Raw genomic sequence first — 24,241 nt, forward strand, 5'->3', positions numbered from 1 at the left:
ATATATATATATATATATATATATATATATATATATATATATATAAATATATATATATATATATATATAATATATATATATATATATATATATATATATATTTATATATATATATATATATATATATATATATATATATATATATATATATATCACATGATTGCTTAGAACACCTGGTATTGTTGCATCTGTAAAGTCCTCAGCTGTGGGTGTTGTTTTGTATGGCGAAGGAGTTGATTGGGCTGCCAGTGCACTTTCTGAATTGGCCCTGTGCCTATCCACTCCTAAATAGTATATTCTGTTTTCTATCACAGATTTCTAAAAAATAGATAAACAGATTTGCAAATTGGCTAAACAGGAGTTCAGAAATTCGCGGTGAAGAAGGGAGAAAGAAATTTTTTTTCTCTCTTTTCGAAAAATAAAATTTCATTTTCAGATCAACAACGATAAAAAGAACTGTACAGGCGGTTAAATAATTGAAAGTGATAAGACTGCGCAGCAAGACCGATGATATGCCATAATTCGCTGCTTTTACAAATTTTTATCTGAGGAACATCAACACTGTCGAGCAAAATCTCTGCGATATTTTAGAAAAAAAGGGGTTCCTTCAAAAAACCAATGCATGTGATTATTAGTGACAACACCAGTTTGTTCGTATTTTTATGAGAAAATAAAAATTTTGTGAGAATTTTTTCAATGGAGAACAGAAGAAAGCCAGGGAACTCGCAGGTATCTTTTTAATGGACTCCAAAGTTTTCGAATCCAAAAAAAAACATTTTTCTCAATTGCCAGTATCTATATCCCATCAAATTATCCTACATGACTTTAAATACCTCCTGAGGCGTCATTAATGTTGTTTATGTCTTTGAGTATCTGCACAATCAAACTTTACTTAAAAATATTATAAAATTCTTAACAATCGAAGTTTTAACATATTATTCATATTACCGACATATTACAATTGACATATTACCGAAGGATTGTTACTCACCGAAAAGTTTTCAAAATTAAAATGCACATTGTTAGTGAAATCAATACAGAGAGTGGTTAAGGGGAACGTTTTTGTTAGAAAACAGAAGCAAAACTAATCCTACTTAAAGAAAGCAACAGCTCGCTGGAAAAATGCGAGAGGAAATGACAAAAATTTCTTCCCCAAAGATGAAAAATATTGCAATCTAAATTTAAGAGATGGATAAAACAACTTTTGGGGCAGTTTGTATTCGATTTGATCAAAAATTTTTTGGAAAAAAGTAACAGCTAAATCTCTACACAAATTGTATACGCTTAACCGAACTGAGAACTTGTTTCAAACTCAGAACTTGTTTCAGAATATGTTTCAAACTAAATTGAATTGTAATCCTTGTATATTCTCTGCAATGTTTAGCAAATGATTGTGGAAACAGTATACTTAAGAAAACTTAGGAACCAAAATAAAATGATGATTATAAATTTAAAATGAGGAGAACAAATATACAAATAACATTCAACCTTCAAAACTGTCCCTCATAACTGCCCTCCTGCCAAAAAAACTGAAAACGCGTTCAATACATTAAAATTTTTGAGGATAATTACGTGAACTTTTACGCGATCTTAATAATTATCACTCTAACCTACTTGAAAAGAATTTTATTTTGAATTTTTACGAAATTGAATTAAACAGTTAATTTTTATTTAGACAGATTGAATTCTGTACAATTCATTTTTAGACTCCCAATTTGTGCAATGAAGATATCAATGGGAGCTGAAATAGCAAAAGAGATTTTTACGGAACAAATTGAAAAAAGGGCTTTAATCTCTGCATGACGCCGAACCTTGGAATATTCTTCACTGATAATGGCGGGTTTATCATTTAGGAAAGAAAAATAAAAAATCGAAATTCTAAAAACAGATTAAAAACCATGACATAATTCTTTCTATGAAAAACAAAGCAGCAGAGGAAACTATCATGTACTCTAAGATGACCGCCATTATTTTAGCTTGACAAAATTCAAAAGCTTATCTCGCTAAATAATATTGAAGGCTAAAAGTTATCGAACAAAAAGCAAATATGCACTAAAAATTGACCCATGAAAACCGTATAAACAGTTCAAAAGATGTTCAGAAAGAGTTTTGATTTGCGTTTTAGAAAACGTAATTTACTACTGAGAAATTGAAACGAAAATAGGAATCATATATTTTTCTCTAATCATTCTTAAATTGACGCTGATATTTTTCCTACTAGAATCCAGATTTTCTTGGCAATTTGAAACACACTGGAGTAGCAACAAAATTTTTTTGAGAAATCAGGAAAACCAGGAAGCAGAAATTAGCGTAGGCAAGGATGAAACCGATGTTGAAAAGAAATTGATAATTTTATTGGCTGCAATTTTTTAATTATGTTGTTTTTCAACTTTAGTGTAAGTGAAAGCCAAAACCTTGAGCTTAAAAATGAATGGCCAATAAGAGAAAATACTTCTGTAAATTGTGCATTAGGTACACTTGACAACAAAGTCTGTTTGTGTAACGGATATTTTGTTAGAGAGAAAAGACATGAGAAGCAAGAAAAAAAACAGCGGCTTATCAGAATTGCTCAATATCGAGAACTAAGGACTAGTTTCTGTTTTACAAAACGCACTAGGTTTGCATTTTAGAGCTGCTGGTTCGAATCCACTACTGGCTCAAATTCCCAGTAGTTGTGCATTCCTAGACTCTCAAAGTTTTTTTGCAAATCTCCCTCAAAGTTCAAGCTAAATTGCAAAGGCAGTCAAAAACCAAAACGATCAATGATGTTGCAGCCCGACAGATCTTTGCGTAACTCGCAATTATCTAAAACTTTGAATTTCTAAAAAAAAATTTGAAAATATATTTATGTAAAGATTAATAATATTGTTGCTTCAACTGTGTTAAAAAATATGATCGCGCTTCTCTGCAGATAAAAGATACGAAAAAAATTTATTTAATCAGCCTTTGTAATTTCTTGAAATCTTGTTATAAGTAGACGTGTTGTGGTTAAAAGTTTGCAAAAATGCGTGAATCAGCAACAAGTGCCAAGATTTTTGCTGTTTTTGCTCCATTGTCTTTCGTTATAACTCTGACATTATTTTATACTGAGGTCCAACTCGTCTTGGTGTCATTTATAAAAAATGTCCCAAGACCACCTTGCGTTTTGTCGGGCGTAAAACGTAGCTCGTTTATCGTCTCCTCCAACAGATGTAATTATAATAAATTATTATGATTTATAATATTATTTTTACACTCTTTACACTCTTTTCCCCGTTATTTTTCGGCAAAATCCTCGGCCCGGGTATGCTTTCAGATTTAATAATACTTGTTTCTGAATTGTTCAAAAGGAAAGTATGACCAACTGCCAAAAGACTAAACTCAATTGTGCAGAAAATATAATTTTTAAAAACCTTAACTTTTATGCTCTGAGAACAGTATAATGATTTAGAGAATTTGTTTCCACAGGCTGTCAAAAAAGCAGTTAAAAATTATCGAATCAAATATCTTTGCATATAGGTCTTGCACTTTTTTTATAAAAAAAACTTTTTACCAGGTTGCATCTTCTCGACACTTTGCACGATAAGCTTCTCGTGGTTCAGAGTATGTTCGGGCAACAAGGGCAACTGGTTCACAACCCCCACTGGACTCAACTGATGCTCGGAAGACGGGGTGGATTCCTTCCGTTTTGTTTTCCCGACTCGACTCCCCCCGCCCAGGGAAGACGTGAACCCTCCCCCACCATCGTCTGTTGAGGAATCGTAAAACTTGGGCACTCCTGCCTCGCGTCTCTGTTTCTGTTTGCGGGGGGTGGTAGACGGCAGGTCTGATTGGTTGTTTGCAGGTGTGGGGGAGGAGGAGGCTATTGTTTTGTTGGTGAGGTGGTTTGGAGATCTACGGTTACCCGGACGAGAAGGGTCCTGCATTAAATTCAATGTGGTCATTGGGAAAACGTAGACAAAAAGAAATGTTAAGTTACAATTTTGTGCTCGTTAAGTGACTTCACTTGAGTTATTACGGACCGTCTGTACATAACGCAAGCTTTATTGTATATATTTGTCGTGATACACAATTTAAGCAACGCATGAGAAAAGAGTTCGGATACATCCGAAGCATTGTTTCACAGGAACGGAGTTATTTCATCGGCAGCGCCCTAGTTTTCATGTGGAATAATTTTTTCTCATATTGGAAAACGGTTAAAACTGTTGGCACTACCGAGATGCAGAAAATAAAAATTTCAAAATATTATGACCAATTTTTTTCCATAATTTTCTGGCCTCTGAACAAAAAATTTGGTGGACACCACTGGCTCAATGTGATACCACAAGTTTAGTATTCCGATCCATTATAATAATAGTGAATTCAAACAAACATGGTTACAGCCAGCTTGGTTGGCCCAGATTAAGGGAGAAATCAAGATTCAGTAATTAAAATTTCTCGAAAACTTTCCATCCTGAAGGGTAACTTTGATATTTGAATCTTTTCACTGCCTCCTCTTCCAAAAAGCTCTTCACTTCTCTTCAAAACTGACATGGATTCTTGTGTGGTTAATAGTTAGAAAATTTGTTAAGTTGAGACAAAGAATTATTGAATGAGGCCACTCTATTAAAGTAATTATCTTCAGAACGTTTCCGAAATGTTTTTCTGGCTTCAATGAAAAATTTTTCAATTGATCTGGTCTTTGGACAACCAAAATTTATTGACTAGTGGTCTGAGGCATTCATAGAAGTTATACCCACTTTAATCTTGTTAAGCAGAAATAGGCCGTTAAAAACTAGAAAAAAACTGACTGTCAACAGGCGATTTCTAATTAGGCTCTCAACGTATTCTTGGTCATCAAAAACTGAAGGGCAAGTTATTCATTTTAAACATAATCTTTGCAGTCTTTCTAAGCGTTGAAGATACAGTGGTCCTGGGTTCCAGACATTTGACGCATAAAAGACTGCAGAAGTATATAAGTTTTTGACAGTATATATGCATTTGACAGTTTCTTTTGTGGTGCGGGGTATAACTCTTCTTAAATGTTTCAATTTTTGAAAATCCTTTCTTTATGGGTGTTTTGAGGTGACAATTCCAAGTCATGCTGGAGGACGAATCATATGTATTTTTGTATGAGAAATCGAGAAAGCTGAAGTTGAAATTTAGTTTGTTTGAACCGGAACGTTCGATAACTCTATTTATATCAAGTTGAAGATTTTCACGTTTTGAAATTTGTCCTATTATTTTCTTATCATTGGCATAAAGAAATGTTTTATTAATAAGTTGATCAGGTAGGTCATTTATGTAAGCGGAGAACAAAAACAAAGCAAATACTGATCCGCCCGCTTGAGATTTTTGAGAAAGTCGAATAATTGTCTGCAATTTTTACTCTCTGCTGTCGATTAACTAGATATGGGGCAAAAAAAGTCAAAAACTTTTTGTCAAATCCAAAACGAGCGAGCATTTGAAGAACAATATAAAAATTAATCGTATCAAAAGCTTCAGCAATGTCCAAGTAAACTGTTATTGGAGATGAATAATCATCTAAAGCTGGATATAAGTTATCACAATATAGTAACAATTGGGTTACTGTTGAATTGTTTTGCCGAAAACCATGTTGCGCAGTGCAAAGCTTCCTTTCAAGTGTCTTCTTAATTTGTTTGCAAACTATTCTTTCAAAAACTATAGAAGTTGCATATAGCTTTGCTATTGGTCTGTAGTTTTTAATTTCCGTATTGCTACCATTTTTGTGATGAGAAAACTTGTGTTTTTCAAGACTTTGGGGAAATTGGCAAGCATTAATAATGCAGCTAAATATATATAAGATACTATTTATAACGTACGGCGCTGAGGCTTTTAAGAGTGATGGTGTTATTTGATCATAAGAGTTGGCACCAGATTTAATTTGTAATATTTCTTCTAGCAAATCTTTTGCGTTGAGTTTGATATCGTCTAGAAAAATCTCCGGTTGAGCTGTTTCAGGCACAACAATGTCTGAATTATCTTCAAAAATGCTCGTTCAAAAATGCTCGAAGAAAAAAGCTCGTTGAAACTTTCCGCAATTTGCTGAGAACCCTTAATATCTTGGCCTCTATATTTCATTTTATCGGGGAAATGGTGTTCTTAGTTTAGTTTTCGCAAAAATTTGTATGCATCGTTGTTTGTTGAAATACAGAAACCCTCGATAAATTTTTGTTTGTCCTTAAATAAAATATAGTGGGTAAGAGCTTTAAACACCGCAAAAGCAATGGTTTTTTACCTGACTTTTTTCTCTTCTAAATGGACCCAATTTTCAGGTAAAAACACCCAAGTAAAAACAGCTTTTAAATCTTTCAGATGATTTGTTTTTTTGCCACAAATTGAAATTCAGGTAGGCTATCAGAAAACTGAACATACACAGGTAGGCAGTTGTCACTTTTATGCAAGTGTGTTTATGCACTACATAATGCAAGTCACATGCATTATGTAGTGCATATTCACACTTGTTTCCTAACACAATCCTTTGGTGAAATCTTCAAAATTGTGCTTGAAATCACGAGACTAATCTACGAATTTTATGACTGTTTGTGGGAGATCCAGTTTAGAAAATTTTATGCAAAAGAGCAACAAAATTGATATCATAATCACTAATCGATTCATACGGTTCCTTTTTTACGTCTATAGTTCCATTTGCTGCAGAAATCTTACGAAACATTTGAACAAAGTTTAAATGGGGTTTTTAATTATTCAATGATCTTTGATGAGTGCTGAGGTTTTACAAGGAATCATATGTAAATTAAATCTAAATAAAGTTTAGATAACTTGCCTGCACAGTTTGCCACATATAACTTGTGCCTACATGTATATCTTGCCTTGTTTTTTATAAAAACAAAAAAAAGTTTGTTAGCAGGCAAATGTTTTGCATGTTTTTTGCTTCAGGTTTTTTACTTATAAAATAAATTTGTTAATTTATCTGAACGGCATGAAGGTACTCAACAAGAATGATATAAGATCGAATGTTACTAGTAAAACTTTTGAATGATGAACAACGAGCTAAATGACAAATGGAGCAAATAGTAGTCTTTTCAATTTATTGCATGGATCTATTAATCTTTTGACTGCAAGTGAAAATAATGGATATTTACCTTGACATATGTCATTCTTTGGTCTTCTGGCACCATCGGTGGTCTATAACAGCAAAACTGGTCACTTTCAAAAGCTAGCCAAAATATTTCGCGCCAATTAATTGTCAATAACTGTTCTCGAACAACTTTTGAATTGTTTTGCTAACTATATTGAGCACTTACAAAAAGATATATAATGCAAAAATACATAATCCAAGTTTTCACCAAGGATGTAGTCTCCAAACCAAGACAGGTATTGGCCAGACCGACTTGGGTCACGGACAGGGGGAGGGGATGTGCGGGGCGATCTAAATCAATGGCCTGGAAAAAGTTTTGGTCGCGCCTTCCGTCTGGCCAATGGCGATTTCTGGTCTGTTCGGTCTGGCAAATACCCACATTTTGGTATGTTAAGTCTGGTTTATATACCTGTTTTGGGTCGGGGACTTCATCCTGGGCAATCACCACAAAAAATAAAAAATAATTTATTGTAGCAAACCCAAGTGTAGCCCTAAGTATTAGCTAACTCCCTTTATTGCTAAATAAATTGAGCTTCGGAGGACTCGCATCTACTATCTTCAAAACTTCAGTAAGGCATGCTACTGTTGCACCAAAACTGCCATATTAAATTTGACAACATTACGTACCATATACTCGGTATTAAATGATCAAAATCATCGTACCGTCGCTCGGGCGAATGTGAAATAGGTCCACCCCCTCTCTGTCCAGAACCCCCGAAACCCCTCGAGGGCAAACTTGGGGGTCCACCTCTAGGGTCAGGATCTAAACCAGTGTCCGAAACCATTTGATGACCACTGGGTGACAGAGCCCTGCTCTCTCTGCCATCTTGGAACCCGAATGGACTTCCGAATCTCTGGGTCAGTTGGGTTTTGGGGAAGGTAGTTGTGGTTGTTGTCTGGCGTCGACTGGTACTCGGACTTCGGTCCAGTTTGGTTGTGGGTGTCATTCGACCTGTATATTGACGCCTCATGATGAATGATAAAATGAAGCACCAATTTCACAAGGATCATACAGGCTGATTAAGAATACCCCACTATAAGATTACATTAGGGCTGTCATAATAAATAATAGAATACATCTTAACATGATGTTAACCCCAAAAGAGAATAACTTGAAGCGAGCTCAGTCGGCATTTGATTAGGAAAATTGAGAACTAACGCCCTTAATGCCATTATCAAAACTTCAAAGCTGCACTGGGAAAAAACAATAAATCCGTGATATGCAAAGCGGATTATCGAAAAACTACTTGAAATAATTAGATTTTAACAATTATTGTCCAATAATGGAAAAAAAGAAGCGGTCCCAAAATTTGGTCCTGCTCAATTTCTTTAAATGCATTTAAGATGACAATTAAGATTAATATTAAACCGCAAAAAAGAAAACAAAGTAACCGTTGCGCTCAACTGGTAAAAACAATACCAGAATTTTTATGAGTCATTAGAATCGATTACATTATGTTTTGAGTAGGTGTTCAAGCTATTTGTTTGTAATTGTCGCCGACTGCTTATGAATCAGTTAGATAACAATTGATTATTCTATATTGAGAGAATTTTTGACTGAAGATGCATATCCAGCCCGCATGCTTAATAAACTAAATAGAAAACTATCATATTTTTGTAAACAGTTACATAATCAAGATTTCTGCTGATGAATTGAATTAATTTGACAAGCTCAACTCAATCAGAAAAGAATGATTAAAATGTTTTGAATCGGTTGTTGAAAAGATATTTTCCAACAATCAATTGATAAAGCAAAGAGAAAAGAGGCTAGAATATTGTTAAAACAAGGCCGTCGTTCGTTCAAATAAACTCTCAAAAGATTTATGGCTTTTGACTATATAATTGATTTTTCGTGGTTTCTCATAGAGCTGAGAAAAATATTGTTACAGAACAAAAAGCAATCAATGTCAATATTGGGGCAGAGCAGTTTGTAGTGAAGAAGTTTTAGCTTCAAAAGAAGTAACTCGATATGACGTCATTTGGTATATAGAGAGTACACTTTACCCTTTTCACGAAGTCGAACAAAATCACCCGTGAAAAATTCATATTATGCGCTAGAACTGTTTTAAAACATTTTTCCCTAACTCATTCAATGGTATTATTTGACTAATTTTCTAAATGTTTTCTTAAACTTGCTCGAAACATTTCTGCTGGTAACCAAAACATTTCCAGATTCATAGAGTAGACGCCGCATCTTTTCGAAACAAAATATTAGCACAATTTCAAAAAAAACTAGTTAATTTCAGCACTTGCTCTATTTTTCACCTTCATCAAAATTTGGGCTAAGCATTTAAGTTTAGTTTGCTTTTAATGAATGTATTCCTTGGTTTTATTCATCGACAATGGCAACTAAGCAGAATTTTTAAAGCATTTTTCAAAATCCGTTGACATATTATTTAATTTTTTACGTCACTTTGTCACCAATAAGCCTGCAATGCAGTGTACCATTACCGAGCAAACAAAACATTTAAAAAAATATGCAAAACAAGAAAATATTTAATTGTGCAAGGGAAACCGATAATATTCTAAGAATTGTTGAAGCCCTGAAATAAATTCATTTCGATCAAATGATATATTAGCGGTTTTTTCAAAAAACCAAGGAAAAAAATTGTATTGGCAACCTGTGTAGTTGTTTGTCAGTAGTAAACTAAAAATCAGTGACTCCCTAATTGTACATGTTGTGCTTGAAAACGTAAAAGAGTAATTATTGAGTAGAAAATTTAAATTTCTTAAATTGTATTTCCTTTTTCTAATTTATTCGTCATCTCCATTGAAACTAAGCAATTCGTCAACTATTTTTAAGATAAAAACAGTGAGTAAAATTTGAACTAACTAGCGTGAGAGTAAAAGTTAAGCTTGACAATCAAGCTGGTGATCAAAATTTTCCAGTCCAGTTTTTTTATTTTTTCGTTTTGGCAGCCACAATTGACGATTTGAAAACTAACTCTTTTAGATTTTTGCAGCACAACAGATTTTACTTTCTCTAAAAAATTCCTGGAAAAAAAGAGGTATCAGCGCGGACAATTCTTTTAAGTTGAAGGCAACACATGACCAAAATCATCCGAAACTCCGAGCAAAATACCTTTTCAAGTAAATTTACAAGATTGTACAATATGGCGCTAAAAAGCAAAGCAAAATACGATTTCGATCTGAATATCTTACCTGATTTTTTAAAATTAGAGGAATTTTTTTTCAATAACGTCAAATAATAATTTGACCGCGTTGTCTTAGTCAAATTTCAAGAAACAGTCTTCCCAAAAAATGCAGTGGGTTAATTTGAATTATCTATATCAGGAATTTTTGATCAGAATATATGAAACTTCCTGAGAAGTTTTTCTCATTCTTGAAGATTGTTGTTTCTGCGGATTATCAGTATTTGGACCTCCAGCAACGGCATTGGTTGCATTTTTCGAACAAAAATTTCTTTTAAATAAGGAAGCGGGATATGCAACCGCTCATAATTTGAGATGTTTTGCAATAAATGGAAAAAAACTCTTTGTGACCAAACATCGATTAATTGTGTGTTAATGGGAAAATTTGAGAAATTATGGGGAAGACTCGTTTTTGTAGACATTGATTTCAATAAAATATTGCTCCAATATCAAAAATTATCAGAAATTTTTTACGAGCGACATAATGCGAGGTTCTGGAAGGGCCAGCATATATTTAGGATTAAAACGCTATTGAAACGTTATTTTCAGAGTGATTTTTAGACCAGACAAATTATTGTGAAAATTCAGAACATAAAGCGTCACAACATTGAGGTGGAATACAGTCCGAGGTCGTTAGAATCTTGTAAGAAAGCTGTGAAAACAGTCGATGGGACGTTAAAGAAAGAGACTTAATGATGGTTGGTTACTAGCAAACTGATTGGAACCCAAAAAAGATGTCACTTTTCACATTGTTAGTTCGTAGCTTTTGGTACCGTTGTGCATTTTGAAAAATCTTAAGGCTATTTAGTGTAATTGTACCTGGTATTTTGTCACCTGTGGGCCATTTCATCTCTAAGGAGGTATTGTTATTTTGCATATGCGTGGGTGTATGTCTTCCCCCTGTCCCCATGTGATTGGGGGGCACTGAGGGAGGTCTGTTGTCTCGATCCATAGACCGGCTGCCAGGGTCTGTCGTATACTGCTGTTGATGCAGTGGATGTCTATTTGTGTTGGACATGTTTCCTTGTCTCTCTAGGGTGTTATTAATGGGTTGACCAGGAATTGTTGATGTTGCGTTGATTGTGTTCGATCGGTGGTATAGAGGTTGCTGTGATCGATTGCCTGGAAAAAAACAAAAATAGCCCCAGCATGGCTTTAAAACCGTGATAGCGACGTTCTTCTCATTTCTTAGAAAATTTACTTTGGCGTTCTGGACGTTTGAATTCATGGACGACTAATCCCCATAAATCCGGAAATTGAGAGCTTTAAATATTTTTCTAGGCCTACCACATAAACTGATGAAACTTAAGGACAAATTCATGAAATACCACCCCCCCCGTCCTATCACCTTTCTTGGATATCCATAAGGATATCCATTTGATAGGATCAACACTACACAAGGAGCCTACCAGTATTAGGATTGTACATTCTCAGTTCTCTCGTGGGGGAAGTATGTCCTGCAAGTCCCCCGAGGTTCCCATCTGACTTAGTCTCACCTCCCCCTCCTCCGCCTCCTCCTGCCCCAGAAGTGCCCAGTCTATTCTGGGTGCCATAAAGTTGGTCAAAGTACTTTGTGGGACTCACAGATGCTGCACGTCTTTGCATGGACAACATCTGTTCACGCGTCAACTGCAGCTGTGGCTGAATTGAGGTCTGAACAGAAAATAAAAGGAACAAAAATTATTCCTTTTGATCTCAGACATGTAGGAAACGGTTTGAAATGGCTTAAAAATTACCGAAAAGAACTGATTATAAATGAGTGCACTACAAGATACCACAAACATGGAAGTTAGGACCGGAAAATCTTCTTCTTGAAATTATATCTTTGTCCTCGCCTCAGGAGTGTCGACCCTAAATCTTACCACAGAACCCAAACTGTTCAAATACATGTCTACACTGCATATCAAACCGGATTTCAAATGGATAAATCTGGCTTCCGTCCTAAAGATATCGAAGAGGGCATATTCCTATTTGTAGATCTTCATTGAGCGTTATAAAAACAAACAAATAATGACGAAGCTGATAGATAAAATTGACTATCAGAAATCATTTTTTGGCTTCATCATGCTTGCTTAATGATAAAACAGTATTTAAAATTTGAAGAATTTTTAGTCAATTCAATGTGAAATGAAAGAAAAAGACAATATGAGCAGGTAGGACGATGAAGAAGCAAAAATTATAGTTTTGATAGATATTTTATGTACGACAAGAAGCCATACAAATCATTAGCTTTATAGTTAATTTTAAATTTATCAAAAAAAATATTGATTTTGACGACGCTCTCTCTTCCAAAAATGCCCCTCACACACGTACAAGAGGCTTTCACTCAAAATTGGGAACAGTTTTCACAAAAAGCACAACCGACAGCAACAAGCCTCAAAAGTGAGGAATCCCAAACCAACGGACACAAGCATCGGTGCAAAAAGCTCAATTTGGGAAAACCCAGTACGAAATTACCCCATTTGCGAAATAAGGGCAACCAGAACCCGCTTTGATCAATTTTTGTGTCGATAACAATTCTATATTTTACAATTAAATAACTTATTAAGACCATTTTTCATTAAGACTTATTATTCCCGATGAAGACGACAATAATGTGATACGGTGGAGAAGAAAAGCTTTAGCATTCGACTATTTTTCCGTCACTCTTTTTTTGCCACTGTTGCTACAAGATGGGTGGACGGATAAGAGTGGCGGAAAAAGATTTAATCGACACCTGTTGCGATAATAGCAGTTAAATAAACTGCCAATGTAATAAATTTTAATGCCCAATCCACACCGGAAAAGCACTTCAGCATTAGACTACGAGTTTATCACAATCATTTATCACCACTGTTACTAAGTAAACAGTGACGATAAGAGAGTGGTGATAAACTCGTAGTCTAATGATGGAAACAGTTTGATAAACTTGTAGTCTAAGAAAACAAACATGATCGCATTAGGTGTTGATTTAAAAATTATCACACAGTTGTTATCGCCCTCGAAGTTGTCATAACTCCTCGGCTTCAACTCGGAGTTTGATAACTTCTCGGTGGAGATAACAATCGTGTGGTAATATTCAACAGCTGTTGTAATCACAAGAAGAGTTGATTAGTTGATTTTACCACACGGTTGTTATCACCATCGAGAAGTCATCAACTGCCGATGCGAATCCGAGTTGTTAAATAAATTCATATGGACGGACAGAACCGTGTGTCAAGGTTTCTAATCATTATTTATTGTGACTACAACAGTTGCATTACGTACGCCATTTTGCAACTGATTAGACTATCATTTTTCGACCCGTTTTTTCTCGCTATTGGTCACATAGCAAGAGTGGTGACAAAATAGCTGCAGAAAAAACAGTATAATACCAAGCAGAGTTTCGCCACTGCTTTAAATTTTCTCAGCATTTAATGGGCGGTAACAAGTTATTTCATCGGTAAATTATGCAACTTGTGTTATCGCAACAAGGTTATTATAAAAAGAAATTTATCGCAAAGTTGTTATTCTCCTCTCGAATGCACTCAACAGTTTGGCTTTGCCTCGCAGTCTGAGAGCTTCCCCATGGCGATATCAACCGAGTGGTTTTATTCAATAAAAGATTTCTGGTGCACATCTCACAAAATATCTATTCTGTCGCCGGAGATTAACTGTAAACAAAGCGTAGACCGAATAATTACCAGGTTTTTTATATTACTATTTTTTTATTACATATTACTATGATTAGCTGAGTCTCTAAGACACAATCGAAGAACCGTCATTATTATCAGAAATTTTTTTGTCCATTTTTGCGATGGCACGACATCAATAAATTGTGTGACCGTAATATACTTCTTCCGATTTGTCTTGTCTTCACCTATGGTTTTAAGTTACTTGGGCAATCTTTTCCGTTATTTTCTTTTCTGTGCGTTATTTACCCCCCCCCCCCTTTATCGATCGCGTGACATTTCATATTAAAAAATTTGGCATGCGTGAGTGTGGGATGTTATTGTGATGGATTCAATAAGATTAGGGGGGGGGGGGAGGCAAAGAACATATCCCACCAATGTATCTAACGTTTATGAAAAAACGCTCATTTGTATTTGCTTAGAAATCCTTTCTACAAATGAGATTCATAACAACGCAAATTGCATCGTGTGGAAACGTTTCCCATTGACATGAAAATTTATTGCCATGTTTTACCATGATCTTGGCAAATTTAATCAAGAAATTTCTTGATACAGCTTGATAAGATTATGGCCAGATCTTATCAAGATGTACCCAGAATTTTTGTCCTATCAAGATCTTGGTAAGATAATCCAAGTTTTGTCAAGACTGTCAAGATCTTGCATGTCGTGGCAAGCTTTATCAAGTTTCGTTTCACTGGGTTAGGAGGTCATTAAATTATTATATTGACACCAGCATAGACTTAAAATGCACTTATGCAAAATAGTTTGACATAGTGAGATCAATCAGTTCAATTTTTGCGTATACCAGCACCAACCATTGCATGGTCGGTCATGATTTTGGTAGCTGTCCGTTCCAGGCAACGCTTACCTGTGGTTGATTAGAGGACGGATAATTATTTGAAGGCGGTAATGACGTCATTTCAAACTGCTGCGAGTTCCTCTGCTGCATTTGAACTGAATTTTGGTGTGAAATCATCATTTGTTCACTTGTAAGTCTGCTTTGTCTGGTATCAAACTGGTCGCTGATTGGTCGATTGTGTTGAACTTCAAAGTAGTTGGGAGCTTTGAAAGAAGTTTTGGGCAAATTCTCGCGGACGGTAAGTGTTCGGCCCTGGTAGGGTATCGAGGTTTTTGTTGCTTGGTTTGATGTGGCTTGAACTGGATGCGATAATTGCCGCCTTGATGTCGGTTGATTTGTTTGATTTACAGAAGCTGCAAAAACTCCGCCGCTTTTGCGGCCGAGCGATTTATCAGGAAATGTTTGTGAATAAAATATAGGCTGTGCTTGTGCGCTGGTTGTCGTGATAGACTGGTTTTTGGCAATTGACGATGTCTGGCGGTTCCAAAAACCTTTCCGTTGATCTAGAATAACTGGCGCTCTGTTAGATTTGTTTATATTTACTTCTAACTTTTCAGGTAAAATTTGTTTTTGTGGGTGCGTGTAACCGCTGCTGATGTAATTAATATTTTGAGCCACGGTTACAGCGGCAAATGAAACTTCGAATAATTGTGAGCTAATTTACAGTAATAAGTTATCTATTAGAGCTCATTTATACTATTTTGTGGTGGCTGAAACTAAACGGATACCGGTTGAAGAGCTTGTATTTGGTGAAGTTTAGACTATCTGGCTTTAGCTGTAGGTGCCAAAATCAGTAGAAGCAATAAAGTCACGCACGAACAACCAAAACTAAAATCGCTTTTTTATTTATTGTGAACTATTTTTTATTATAATTATTCATTACTATAACCAGCTTAACCAGTACAAAACGTTGACCACAAGCAGAGCAAACTGCTAAACATGAAGAGAAAAGTCTGTGTGTGCATTTACGTGTGTGTATGTGTGTGTGTATGTGTGTGTGTGTGTGTGTGTGTGTGTGTGTGTGTGTGTGTGTGTGTATGTATGTGCGTGTGTGTTTCAGGTGTATAAGTTTATTTTTACGTTATTGTTATTGGAGAAAAAGATGCTTAAGTTACAACAGATTAAAACAAAGGTGTATAATTATTACCATTATTTTAAAACACACTCGCATTGGAGAGTAGAAAATGTGGCTGATAAAGGCCACTGGAGAGATTAATGAGGTGATTTTTAATAGATTCTTAGTCAGTAGTTATGACAAAGTGAGCCGACGTGATCTAAGAGATATATAGATACACAATCATTCAATGCACGTACACATGCTTATATATTATAGTTAGAAAACTGTTTTTATATGAGTCAGCGAAAGTTAAAACGCAACTTACAACATGCAACTAACGCATAGTTTAAGAATTTAAAACATAGCTGAGCACTGGAGCATAATGATTCAAAAATGCTGGTATATGTAATTTTTGTAGTTTGATATCACGTAAGAACATCCTATTGATGAGTGGATTCAAATATTGCAAGAATATTGCAAGGTGATTCAAAACCTGCAAAATTCTTGCAAGAATCTTGCAAGATAGCAATCAAGGCCAAAAAAATAAATCGGGGTTCAAATATTTTAGGAAACATCTTTGAAGCAAATTATTGTTTATTGAACAAATTACAAAACCTAATTCAAGGAAAAAAAATTAGCCAGGATTCAAAATCTTGCAAGAATCTTGCGAGTTTTTAAATTCCGGAAAATTTATTTGCGTATTTTTGGTAGCTGAAACTAAATGAAAACCAAACGCTAGGACTGATATCAGGATCCTTGATCAGCAAAATTGAAACTAAATGGCTTTCTTCGTAAACGCATTTCGAATGTGAAATCTTGCAAGAATCTTGCAAGTTTCTTGCAAGATTTTGAATTCAAATACAACTTTCCGTCAAATAAATAGAGACAACTCTTCAATTTGTTCTTGACTTGAGATCATTTTCCGATAACCTTTTAGCTATTCAAATTTTAGTTACTCCTTTTATCTGGTTTTTGTCGTTTTGTTTGTTATGGAGAACTGTGTCAATCAGTACTCCTATAGTTTATTTCAGTAACTCCGCCACTGCCGGTTCCAAGCCCGGAATGAAAAAAGAGGAAGGAAGAACCACAAAAATTATACTGAAAATCTCAAAAAAGTCAGGTTTTAACTTGACTTCAGACAATTTTCCGACAGTTGATTAACTATTTCAGCTCAACCAACAGCAAAAAATCAGCCATGTAACCAGTACAAGATGGTAAAGGTAAAGTCAAAATTTTTCAAGACTCTTGCAAAACGGATTCAAAATCTTGCAAAAATTTTGCAAGAAAAATGGAAGAACTATGCATTCCCTTGTAAGATTTCTTGCAAGATTCGTGCAAGAATTCAAATTTTTTCATCACTAGGGCAGTTTGCGTTCTGTGAGAACCAGTTTTGCTATGCAGGGGTGCCAATACAGTGACCGATAAAATTTTACAAAAAATAAGCGAACCTGTTGATGTATGAAAAAACTATAAGAGACCACATAGACGCCCTAGACAAGAACGTCATTTTGCAAAATTCTGAAAATAGAAATTTAAAAAATATATTTTGAAAGAAAACAATCAGTGTAGGTTTATGGACTCTCAATGGCGGAAAAAAGAGTTTTCAACTAAGTTCGAAAAATAAACTTCTCAAGAATGAGAGATGAAAAAACGCTTCTTACATGAGAGTTAACTGAATTAAAGGAGATATCTAATTAATAGATCAAAAAGGGTGATTTAATTTTGCTAAAAGAAAAAGGCTCAAAATTTCTCCGATAAATCAGCAAAATCCAAATAGAAATCTAGCCATGGCACCATGATTTGTTGTTGGAGTCCTAAAGCTGATAATATACGGTTAGTTTGTTTGAAACTTTGAAAATTAAATATTTATTTGACGTTATCCTAAATATTTTTTGTTCACGCGCTCTAAATTAGATAATTATTCAAAGCTGTCAGTTACCTGATGTAGAACTTTTCCATCACGAATTTCAATTCTTTATACATAAACACTTAAAATTGAGTATGAGAAAGTTCAACATCAGATAAGTTAAAGCTACTAAATATCTAAATAAGAGCAAGTGAAAAAGATAATGATATTCTTAGCTACAACTAGCTTAGTTCATTTCAGTAATGCTTTTGTTTTGGATCAACTGTGATTGACATTTCTATGATAAGTTGCTCTTTACCATTTTGTTAAGCCAAAGTTTTCGATTATTTAGAAGTCACAAAATTTGACATAAAACAGATAGTTTTTGTTAATCTAATAACTTCAATGAAAAAATTTCAAGTTTTCTTATGTTTTGCTAACTTATCACGTTTCCATTGCCAGTAGAGACAAAAATGGTGATGTAGGCAAAAAACAAATTATGGAACTAAAGACGGATATCTAGAGAGATTCTTGCAAAAAATGCCCAGTTTGCAACATTTTCGAGCGAGAAAATTTGGAAAAATTCTTGAAAAATAATTTTGATACATCTTACCTGATCCTCCAAAGAGTTTATCTTGCACGATTTTGTATCCAAATATTGCGAGATACTGATAGCAAACTAATGAAGAACGTGTAAAATGAACAATCTCGAAAGCTTGAGAAAAAATATTTCAGAACACATTTTAGTTCTCAGCAGCGCATGCTGATGTCCATCACTGAAATGAATTTTGATCAAATTGAGATGCTTCCTATCTAGCCAAAAGTGCGTTTGAAATAATGTAAGAAACATCGTTATGTTTCTCTGTGTTTATGATAAGTTTTTCTGCTCCAGAGTACATGCCTTAGATAAACCTATTTCTTGTGCAGACGTAAGTAAAGTTATTAGGAAAATTTTTTAAAAAATCTGAATTTCTTCCTGATCTTTAAAAACTAGAAGAAAAGTTCAAGGAGAGATCAGATACAATATTTACTGTTCTATGATTTCTTACGACTCAAATAAACAAATAGTAGAAAATGCAAGCTTATTTCAGAAAAAAAAATCAAAATTTGCCTTAATTGTGCGGCCATGAGAAAAGACTCATCACTCTGAAATGCTCACTGATTTTGCTAATTCAGGCCAAATATTTCGAATACGACAATGTTTTTGGTGAAGTTAGTCAGCAATTTGAAGGCGACAATTACGTATATGTCCTATAATTAATTAATCTTTCGGCAGTTTAAAGTTCTCCACCCAAGAGATTACGATTTTTGAACAAATCGAACTGGTAATTCTAAATATTCAAGTAATTAAATCAGATAAAATAGCCTCAGTGAAAAGAAATTCACATCCATTTCAAACGAATTTTTTACACATAAGTAATAAAAATTTTCAAACATATAAATTATTTCAAGTAAGTGCCCTGACCAAAGAGAAATGAATCCTTTGCACTTGAAAACTTTTATCGACGAATTTTATCGACGAAGTCTTTTTGCGCCACTTGCTAAACTCACATCCAAATGAATTAAGCCGGGCCAATGATATATATCGCATTGATATATTCATCATACATTTTTCATTGACCCATTGTAGACGTTTATTAGCCGAATGCAACAACAGATCAAAAGCAGATGATAGCTTTTTCATGCTGTTCAGTTCGAAAACAGGAAAAAATTCATTTTGTTCATAGTATTCACAGAATTGGAGTTCATAATATTCAGATTAAATTAAGAATTTTACTATGAAATTCACTATGAAATTTCTATAAAGTGCCATGATCAGACTTCTGGCCATAGTAAAAATTATTATGCAATTTTTATGATTCAGTACTGAAACATCATGAGACTCAAGTCTGGGTTATCATTGAAGCAAAACAAAACAAGGAGATATGCATTTTGTTAAAAATCCATTTTGTGCCGCATATTTGTAATGTTAGGAAATTTGCTCTCCTTTCTTTTCCACTTGTCTAAATTTAATAATTGCGTGATTCATTGAACAGGAATTTTGCTTCAAAGTAAAGTTTGAAAACTTCAGAAAATAATCGTCAAACAGTCTGAGATCAATAAAAAGCAGAAAGTTGCAATAAAAGAAATTTGTGTTATTCATGCCATAAAGTGCTCAAAGTCAACACGCTTTATACCAACGCTAAAATATCGTTGTCAGCATGTAAACAATCGTTATCACAACCCTGCAGATTAAAACTAACCGAAATGCGATGCAACGCAACTAAAATAAAAGTGTATTAAGATCTATAAGAATAAACTAAATAAAGTAATTGGAAGAAATAGTTTTTCGTCAATTTAAAAGAATTTCAACATTGTTTTCAAAAAAATATTTTTCTATTTGTACCACAATTTTTTGGCGACCACGTCAATTAATTCAGATAAACAGATCAAAATTTTTCAATTGATTTGAAGCGGGGAAATCAAATGAAATGAGAAGTAGCCGGAGGCACCTAGAAGTAAAATTTAGCAGGACTGTTAAAATAAATCTTCTCTAATTAGAGTTTTTATTAAAACAATAGACAAAACTTCAATTTTTCCTCTCTTTAGTCAATTTACGGACACTTTCTTATTGTAGCTAGACAACGTCATTAAAAATAAGAACAAAAGAACAAATTACCAAAAATATGCTACTTTCCAAACAATTTTCTGTTGAGTGTTTGAACCTCTTTTTTGTAGCTCAAACGTTTATACAAAATTGTTTGTTTAGTGATATTTTACAAATTTATGGCATCTGTTGGTCAATGTGTTATAGGAAACTAAAATTTTTAATTCGTCGTAAGAAAATTGTGACAACTCTCAGAATTATTTAAATAAGGCTGATAGTAAGGAAAGAATGAGTCTCCGCCTATGCACAAAAACAAATTCAGTATAAAAAGTTTCTGCAAAATGAAATACAACAATTAAAACAAATAATGTTTGATTTTCTGTATGACTGTGTTGATTAGTTTAAACATTTTTACGTTTTATTTTGTTTGCTAACAAAAATTTATCCAGAAAAATTATGCCTAAGAAGCGAAAATGGATAACAGTTCTCCTGAAGAATATAAATGCTAACAAAAAGCGAAGCAAAAATTTTTTTATAATTTTGTTCTGCTTTGGTTCGAATAGGTATTATCTTTTTCCCAATATAATTCATCAACCAATTTAAAAAAATCTGTAAATAGGTAATATTAAAGCATCGCGAAAGAGTTCGAAGCAGTGCTTCAATTAGAAGTAATAATTTATCAGCAAAGTTTTAGTTGAATTTCCAAACAAATAAGTTTTATTCTGTATTCATGCCTATAAGCCTAACCTCACAAAATATTGACCCAAATAAAACTAAAAACAATTTTGTGGGAAAATTCCAATTCAAGTAAAGTTTTACAACTTCAAAACAAGTCAAAATCTGAAATCATGGTCTCACACTGTTGTAACCTTGCTGAAAAACAAAAAAAAATAAGTTATGATTTACTCTGTTTCTTTGAATATGCTTTGCTGGAAAAAAGAATTAAAAATTATTCAAGTTTTCAGCAAAACCTTAAACCGCAATATTAGTTAATAGCTAAAAAAAGTACTTATGTCCTGCTCCAACGCAGCAAATTATGGAAAACGAATGAATCCGTTTCAAGAAATGGACGCCATAATCAAAAGAAGATATCATATGCAGCAACATCAAAAAACGAGTAATCGGACTAGCCGATGGTAGCATTTTTGTCATCATCTTTTTTAAAAAAGGAAAAGCGTCAAACGATGGATTTGCATTAGTTTTCTAGCTTTCTAATGTCTATGCCTCCTAATAAACATATATATTCTTATGAAAGCGGTAGATTTCTCTGAAAAGAGGTAAAAAGAGTTAGTGAACTAACGAAATTTTTTGTTCAATGCAAAAAGAGAAGATGTTTTTTCATTCAGTTCAAGATCTTTAAGAAATAGTGAAGTAAAACAATGGAAAGAAACAATTTGCTTTCAATTCAGTTGAACTTGAGCAACTTTTCTAAATTTGACGTCTTTATGTTGTACTACAAATTTGTAACGTCAATATCAACCAGTTCAGTTTAACAACTAAAAACTTTTGTATTCAATTGAAGAAGGGAAAATGAAATCAAATGAAACAAAATCGAAAGTACCAAGAAAAGAAATCAGCAGAAAAACTGTTTGTCAATTTTTTTTTACCTAATTAGAGTTTTTTATACGATACAACAAAATATAATTTGACTTCCCAATATTCATTTTATGGGCATTTTCTGATTGTAGCTAGTAGGCCAAAGCGTTATAGAATATAAGCGAGTCACCTGAAAACTGTTCTTTTCCAAACACTTTTCTTTGAATAAGTGATGGCAAAAATTTAAAATTTTGTGACTTTGACGTTTTAAAAATGGTTGTATAGTGACATTTTAACAAACTTATGGTAACTGTTGGTCAAAAGTGTCGTAGGAAACTGAAAAATTGTTATTCCACGTACAAAAAAATGCTGACAAAGTTTTGACTATTCTCAATACAATTAAATTAGTTCAGATTGTAAAATAAATTGGGACTCAGCCTATGCGCAAAAACGAATTTAGAAATGAAATTTACTGCATATTGAATTTCAACATTAATTTTGAATTTTTTTCATGTAACTGTACTGAATGGTCTGAACACTTTTACAACTCTTGTTTGTTAGCTAACATTTTTCTCATCGGAAAAATAATGCGAAAAGAAGTGAATTTGGATAAAAGTTCTCATGAAGGATATCAATACTTACAAAAAACCAGTTGTAACATTTTTTTGCATCCCATCTTTTTATTATTCTTCTAATCGGCACTAATTTTTCTCCCAACTTAAAAACTAACCATAAGACATAATATGTTAAAAACTCTGATAAGCGGTTACATTAAGGCATCTCGCAACAGTCAGAGGCAGTGCTGTATTGAGACATAATAAATTTACCACCAATGTTCTAGCCGAATTTCCAAACAAATGGGTTTTGTTCTGTATTCAGTCCCATATCTAAAGCAAATAGCCTGACAGATTGTTAGCCAAACAAAACTGGCACCATGTTTTATCTGTTCCGTAACTATACAATTTATCTAGAAATTAAGGCAACAAAGAGGATTAAAATTACATTTTTATCGACAAAATCAAAACAAATAATAATTTTAAACAACGATCTGAAACGCCGTAATCTTCTTTAAATACATTGAAAACTATTCATGATTTACCTTGTATAGTCGGATTTGCTTTGATGTGATAAAAAGCAAAAAACTTCCTTAAGTTTTTAGCAAAACCTGAAACAGCAATAATAATTGATAGTTTTGAAAAACTTTGTGCTATTTTGTTTTAACGCAGCAATATATAGAAAACAGATGAATCCGTTCCAAAAGTTTGTAACGATAATGAAATAAAGGTATCATACGCAGAAACTCCAAAAAATGAGTAATCGGAGGAGTCTATGATAGCGTTTTTGCAGCATCATCATTTATAAATATGAAGAAACTGTAACAGTTTTCATGCTTTTTAATTTTTCTAGCAAATTATAAATGGTATCGATTTTCGTGAAAGCTCCAACTTTCCCTGGCACTTGACCCGAAAGGAAAATAAGATTTTTCAGATGCAAACTTCATTTCCATAAATAATTTATGAGACTCGTCTTTCACCAAATTTTTTGTTTTCTAGATTTCGACAAAATTTTCAAAATATAAAAAGGAGTCATCAAAATTTGTGGAATGCAGAAAAATCAAAATTGACGGACCATCCTTTTTCCGTTTTTTTCTTTCTGAAAAGGAAATTTTACTTTTTCACTACCTTTTATTCAAAGTGGTTTTCTTCCGCTTTGATTTTCCTTATTTAGAAACGTGATTAATATGTAGCAAAACAAAAAATTACATATTGTGAAAAAATGACACTTCAAATGCATGACCTCAAAATACACGAAGATAGGGAAAGGTCTGTAGATTTTACTTTCACAATTTTTTCCATAATACCGAGTGTTGTTTTTTTTGTAGCTATGACATATTTCTATCAGATTCGTAATCAGAATCGTTTTGAAATCCAAAAAACTTTCCAACAGATATGCTTAATTTAGCACTAATAAGGTTCCTTTATTTTTCTGAACCAAATTAAAAAAAAGAGAGAAAAAATTGAAAACAACTTAGTTTTTTACTAGCTTTTCCTAATCAAAAATTGTAATTTTCGTTCTATTTAATGCACCAAATGAATATCTATAGTTGTATTCGGTTAAGGTTGGCAGAGAATAGAAAACGATCTCGGAATGTTAGCATTCAGAGAAAGGCTGTAAAAATAAACCGTACCCGCTCAATAAAACTCTATCATCGGCAGCAGTAAAGATATTTTTGGTAATTTATGAACTCCAGCTGTCTAAAAAAACTGAAATTAAATTAATGAAATCTAAATTTCAAAAATGTGTTCCAATTTTGAAACGATGCGAAAAAAACTTCCGAATTTCGGTTGGAGAAAAACCAGCCACGCATAGATATTACCGCATTTCTAAGAAAATTGTGATAGAAAAATTTATATCGAAAAACTAAAACCATCAGTTGGGTCCTGCTCTTATAACAGTTTTTGTTAGGTACACATTT

General features: G+C 33.6%; 3 protein-coding genes across 3 annotated transcripts in view; 2 read left to right on the forward strand and 1 right to left on the reverse strand.

Moving 5' to 3' along the window:
* Positions 1-15,555, reverse strand: part of LOC142354542 (uncharacterized) — a 15,889-nt gene extending 334 nt beyond the window's left edge. Inside the window, exons 1-7 of the mRNA XM_075406859.1 lie at positions 14,749-15,555; positions 11,640-11,883; positions 11,050-11,352; positions 7,742-8,030; positions 7,083-7,125; positions 3,533-3,899; positions 174-284 (exon numbers count right to left, since the gene is read on the reverse strand). Coding sequence (XP_075262974.1) covers positions 174-284; positions 3,533-3,899; positions 7,083-7,125; positions 7,742-8,030; positions 11,050-11,352; positions 11,640-11,883; positions 14,749-14,859 — 1,468 coding nt within the window. The 5' untranslated portion in view covers positions 14,860-15,555. The remainder of the gene's footprint in view (positions 1-173; positions 285-3,532; positions 3,900-7,082; positions 7,126-7,741; positions 8,031-11,049; positions 11,353-11,639; positions 11,884-14,748) is intronic.
* The window catches only part of LOC142354358 (uncharacterized), a 406,219-nt gene that overhangs the window by 295,432 nt on the left and 86,546 nt on the right, over positions 1-24,241 (forward strand). The window lies entirely within an intron of this gene.
* Positions 1-24,241, forward strand: part of LOC142354357 (uncharacterized) — a 350,658-nt gene that overhangs the window by 7,018 nt on the left and 319,399 nt on the right. The window lies entirely within an intron of this gene.

The sequence above is a fragment of the Convolutriloba macropyga genome, chromosome 15 (assembly GCF_964194025.1).
Source record: "Convolutriloba macropyga chromosome 15, txConMacr16.3, whole genome shotgun sequence".
In the NCBI taxonomy this organism is placed as follows: Eukaryota; Metazoa; Xenacoelomorpha; order Acoela; family Convolutidae; genus Convolutriloba; species Convolutriloba macropyga.